Raw genomic sequence first — 6,000 nt, 5'->3', positions numbered from 1 at the left:
GAACATGTTAGCATCAATTTCTTGGCATTATCTTTTGTAGCGAGAGGATTGTTGGAAGGTTGAGTCAGCGCATCATCAATTTGAATCGGAAAAGGACTGAATTGCAAAAAGCGAAAAACAAGGAACTAATGGTCTCATAAACTATTTTTAGTCTCGTGGATCTTAAAATATCATTTCATTTCATTTTTTGTAGGTTTCTCACCCAAACACTGTCCAAGAATGCGTCTCCTAGTTCATCAGTTTCATTACTAGCCAGTGATCTTCCAACGTCATATCACTGTTTTTTGTCCCTTAGTCAGGGGTTAGAGTACTCTGTTAATGTACATTGAAATTCTCATCTCATCATTATAAAATAAGGTGTGTAAGATTTTAACCAATAAAATAAAATTCCTATAAATAAAATTAAATATTATTTAACAATGTTAAATTTCATTTAATAATTTTAAACTTTGCATAAGTTTTAATTTTTTGGTCAAAGGGAAACTAATAACTAGTCAATACAAAACTGCAAAACGGAAACTAATAGCTAGCCAATGCAAAACTGAATGCATCATACACATACACTGCTGCGGCAAGTATAATAAAAGTAAACAAAATGTACATAATATAAAAAAATTCTGCATTACATTATTGGTATGATTTGATTTTCTGTTTACATAAGCACTAGAAAATAGGCATCGCAGTTGGCTACAAAGTTGAGCTTCCATTTGTTCAACTTTGCACATTAACATTAATTTCTGTTACAAGGGCATTTTCTTTCTACAATAGCTATTTTACATCAATTGCAGTAGGATTTTAATCCAATCTACACTTCGACAGGAGGGAACCAAAATAGAAGCTAAGGACAACATTCTAATCAAATATGCATTTTATTTTAGCTTCAGACCCTTCAATGTCATCGAGAAATCTTGACCGGCTTGCTTTAAATTCCTTTCCATGTATGAAGTTTGACTCTGAAAATGTCATATACCTGTGCATTTTATTACCATTAGAAAATAGTTACGTAAAATTTAAATGAATTGAACAACAAAACTAAACTTCCGCAAGACTTACAGACGTTGCATTGCCCTAGTTACTCCAACATAGAAAAGGCGACGCTCTTCACTTAAGTTCTGACCAACCATTGGAAGTAAACTCTCTTGCAACCCAGCAATGAACACACAATCAAACTCCAAGCCTTTGGCAGCATGAAGAGTCATAAGTTTTATTGTGTTCCCCCCTTCTTCACCCTAGGAAAAAACAAAACACCTCAGTTAAATATACTCGATAGATCTGTTAAACATGATGACTCTTTATTGCCTCGCTTTAAGGGCTAACTTCTACATATAAGATTCAATTGGAGTAAGCAAAGGTTTTTGAAGCAAGAACAACTCAAAAAAAAGGCACATGTAAAACTGGAAGAGTTTCTCCCTCTTATAGGGCTATTTAAAGCATGGAAGAGTTAAAACATGTGCTCCCATGGCAATTGGAGTAGATCGCTAAAGACTCGCCAAATCACAAAATTGGCATATTGTGGATCCCAATCAACGGATGGGATAACCTACAAGGCTTGAGCTCTTAAGCTGTCAAGCAGAAATATTTACAAACCTTGTACAGTTAATATTAAATAATGGTCATAACATTAATGTATATTATAGTTTGAGTTACCCATGTTTTATAAATAAATGACTCAACAAAAGTGACTTAGTGACTAATTAATCCACATGCCCTGACTTAGGCATGTATAGTTTTAGGCATCTTTTATAGATAAATAACAACAAAAGTGACTGCGTTACTAATTTACTAACATGCATTAATTTAAACATTGGATAATACACGGAATATCTCTCTTCTCTCTTTAAATATTTTTGTGCTATTGTGTATATGCATGTTTAATGTGGTATTAGAGTCAAGGAAGAGCATAATTTTGGACGATCTTCAATAGTATCTTATCGAGCCTTAAAATATTCTTAGCTTGGAATGGTTATTTGACTTGGGGCATTCTGTAAATTTGACTTGCATCTAACTTCACCCATTTGATATCACATGAACTAAATAATCTATTCTACCAAAAACACATTTAACATTTTTGCATAAAACTGATTTTCTTCCAAAAAAGAGAGTACTTGTCCCAAGTGTTGAGATGTTCCTTCCATGTTTACCACATATGAGAATGTCTTTAAAAAAGACTAGTCCAAACATCCTTAGGTAGGGCTGAAACAATTCACTCATCACTAGTTGAAAAGTGGTTGGAGCATTTGTTAATCCAAAATGCATCACCTTGAATTCATAGTGTCCTTCAGGAGTTTAGAAAGAAGTTTTTGCCAGATCTTTATAATCTGATCTTGATTTGATGGCACCCTGATCTAAAGTCTTCGAGAAGTACACGACTCGATGAAATTCATCCAACATTCTCTAGGAGATGTAAGTGGACTTTAACATCAAAGAAGAAAATGACACTTAATCAAGTGCTATTCAAGACTCCATGCCTAATGGCAATGTTAACCACCACCACTGGGTGACCCCACATGAGAAATTTTCTCACAGATTTGTCTCCAGCCAGCAACCAACAACCCCTTGCAACTACCTGATAGCTTTGATGTGTTACTTTTCTCTGCCACTTGAGCTAGTTGTTGTGTACCGTTACTCCTCTGTCATGATCATATGTTTGGAGGTCGGTCATCCAATTCCAAAAGTATGATTTTTCATTATCTAATTGGGTGTTTATGCTTGTTTTTTTTGGGCACACTTGAGCATAGATTATTGCGTGACTTCGAAGAAGGAAGGGCTTTGATTGTACTCTTGTTCCCTTACCTCAACTGGGGGGTTTATCCTGAATCCTAGTCCTGTGGGATTTCCTTTATTGGCTTCTAACTCTATGAGTGGCACTTCATGGAAAACTCAAATTTTGGTTGCATGGTCTCACTTCCCGATACCATATTTCTCACTCCCCTCCACTCATTACAAACCCTTTTCACATTTGTCCATTGGGTCCACAAGGTGTTAGCATCCCCTTTCCCTTCTCCACACTTTGGGTTGGGTCTGAAATGATGCCCCAAAAGTTGATGCAGCTAAAAAGAAATATAAAAGCATACTATGGCCACATACAACAGAAAATGTACCACAAAATGCAAAAGATGGCCAAGACATAAGAATTTAGCAAGTGGGCAAAAGCCAAGCATGAGCTCTACCCCCTATCATTATGGCCATTACCCTGGTTTCTAAGGCCCCTATGAGTACCCCTTGCATCATTAAGGAACCCATGAATGTCCCAACCCCTTGTGGGCGATGCACTGCCTTGTTACCCTCCACTTTGTGGGTGATCTCCATAGGAGAAACTTTTATCCTAGATAGTTCTCCGCTGACAACCAACAACCCCTTGTAGCCCCCCGATAACTCGATGTGCCACTATCTTCGCCACTTGAGCCATTCATGTGGTCCCTTGCCCATCTGTTATGATCGTACGTTTGAAGTGGGCCTTCCAACCCCGAAAGTATAGTTTTTCATTGTGTATTTGGATATTTTTGTTTACTTATCATGGACACTTTTGGGCATGGATTAGTGGGGGTATTCGGTGGTCTGTACTCATGTATCCTTTGTCTAATTTGATGGTTCATTGTAATCTAGTCCCGTGAGATCTCCTTTATTGGCTACTAGCTTTAGGGGTGGCACTACATGGGAATCCTCGATTTTGGTTGCATGGTCCAGCTTCCCGACACCACATACATCACCTCTTTCGATTCATTATAATCCCATTCGACATATTTCCCATTGGGTCCACATTTGTCCATTGGTTCCATAAGGAGTTAGCCTCCGCTTCCGCTTGTCCACACCTTGGGTCGGGTTGAAACGATGCCTTGGAGGTTGATGCAACTAAAAGAAAAGTAAAAAGCATAGTTTGGTCACTTTCAACAAGAATTGCACCATAAAATGCAAAAGATGGTCGGGACATAAACATTTAGCATGTTGGCAAAAGCCAAACATGAGATCTACCCCTATCATTATGGCCTTCACCCTGGTTCCTAGGGTCCCTCATATTGACCCCTTTCATCATTAAAGAACCCATGATTGTCCCAACCCCTGGTGAGTGATGAACTTCCCCACCTTAAAGGGGTAATAATTGCTATATCCTCTACACGTCGTGCTCTCATCCGTTGGAGCCCCGAACAGTTATGGAGAAAAATCAATCCCAACCCCTGTTGATTTTTGGTAGCATCATATGTGCTCTAAGCCTCAAAATTTGCAAGGAAGCTAGGACACATGTATTCCATAATACTCAAAAATCGTTTTGGGAAATTCTACCTAGAGAAGATTTTATTATTAATTATTTTTAATGGATGCCTAAGTCTAAACTTAGGAAATTAAAATAATGAAAGGGTATTAATTAAACTGGGGGTGAAACTTGTAGAAGAAAACGAGAATCAAGCCAAAATGATTTGAGCCATTGATTAGAATCTAATCTGGGCTGTTGGTTACTCAATGAGAAGATTATAAGAAGAGGCTTGATGGGCATTTGGAAGACACATCGAGTGAGAGATCAAGAGATCGATTTCTGAAGAAAGCAACGCAACAGTTGCCAGAGAAGTGATTTCTTGCAGTGAGGGGCGAAGATAGTTTTTTGGTTGGAAAGTTTTCTTGATCCAGGGATACATTGCAGAGGAGGCAGAGAGAGATCCAAAAGAGGCAGCACAGAGCCACGCTGAGGCAGCGCAGAGCTTGAGAGGAGATTCGAAATTCGCTGGACAGTCGAGTTCTAGTGCCAGAAGCTGCAGTAGTGATTTACGGATTTCTCGAATTTTCACATGGTATTAGAGCGTAGGTGTAGCAAGAGAGCAGACCGAAAGAGCCCAACTTTGAAGAGGAGGGAGATCGAAGTGCTATGTAGGCAGCGGATCGAATCCCCAGAGGGATTGTGCAGTCCAGGCCAAGAGGGCAAGATTCTTGAGGAAAATCTCTCTCTGAGTGAGTTGATAGAGAGATAAGATTTTCGGTTTGTGATTTGTCAGTGGTAGATGGAGCAGCGGAGGAGCAGATCCAACGCTAAGCAGTGTTCTGGTGAGACACAATTTTCTGCAGTAGTTGCTAGGGCAGAAAAACGTCAGAAGAAGGAAGGAGACACTTTTTGAGGGAATTTCTTCCTTAGAGAATTCCTAGCAAGGGAATTCGATTTCTCATTTGCTGAGCAGCAGAGAAGAGCATATCTACTAACTCTAGCAAGGAGTGCGTAGGCCAGCCCAACAACAATGCAAAGGAGAGAGGAGGCAGTTCGACATTTTGTTGACAGAGATGGCAGCTAATGGGCTGAGAGATCAAGATCGGTTGGATGGAGCATCCAACTATGTGATCTGGAAGGCTAGGATCTCATGCCTTTTGGATGAGCATAATCTCAAAGCCTATGTCGATAGTGTAGTAACTGAACCTACAGATCCGGATCCACTCAAGAAGTCAACACTGAAATGGTGAAGGCTAAGCAGTTGATCCTCGATGGAGCGAGGGATCATGTTGTATGTCACATTGCTGGCAAAGGGACTACCAAAGAGATGTGGGATGCCTTGGCTATGCTATATCAAGGATCTTCTGAGCAGCGAAAGATGTACTTGGAGGAGAAGCTGAGATCAACAAGGATGGAGAAAGGGGAACACATTGATCCGTTCCTATCAAAGATTCAGGAAGTCCGAGATCAGTTGGCAGCTGTAGGATCAACACCTCAACCTACAGAGATGGTGAGGTTGGCCGTGAATTAAGTCTCAGAAGAATAGCAAGTATTTTTCTAGAGTACTCTGGGCAGAGAGCGATTGCTAGATTGGGAAGGAATGTGGGCCACTCTTCAGCAAGAAGAGATGAGGTGAGAATTAGTCAAGTGCAAACTTGATGGCAGCAACAACAGTGGGACAAAGCCCAAGGAGGAGGAAGAGAATGCAACCCTTGCATCAAAGGGGCAGCAAGAGTAGCGGAAAAAGAAGAAAGATGTCTCAAAGATCAAATGTTTCCGGTGTGGTGAATTGATCACTACGCTACGCA

At 39.9% G+C, this 6,000-nt stretch overlaps 1 protein-coding gene across 2 annotated transcripts in view; it reads right to left on the bottom strand.

The window, feature by feature from the left end:
- Positions 1-602: 602 nt before the first annotated feature.
- LOC149185742 (uncharacterized) overlaps positions 603-6,000 on the bottom strand; it is a 552,948-nt gene continuing 547,550 nt past the window's right edge. For both annotated transcript variants that reach the window (XM_089410789.1, XM_089410788.1), the window contains 2 exons: positions 1,054-1,229; positions 603-970 (listed from right to left, as the gene is read on the bottom strand). In XM_089410789.1, the coding sequence (XP_089266915.1) occupies positions 853-970; positions 1,054-1,229 (294 nt within the window). In that variant the 3' untranslated portion in view covers positions 603-852. The remainder of the gene's footprint in view (positions 971-1,053; positions 1,230-6,000) is intronic.

Source organism: Pinus tabuliformis, chromosome 3_1, assembly GCF_031772625.1.
Source record: "Pinus tabuliformis cultivar Carrire ecotype Pingquan chromosome 3_1, CPIR1, whole genome shotgun sequence".
In the NCBI taxonomy this organism is placed as follows: Eukaryota; Viridiplantae; Streptophyta; class Pinopsida; order Pinales; family Pinaceae; genus Pinus; species Pinus tabuliformis.
Note: the sequence above shows the minus strand (reverse complement) of the source record. Positions and strands in the feature narration are given on the sequence as shown.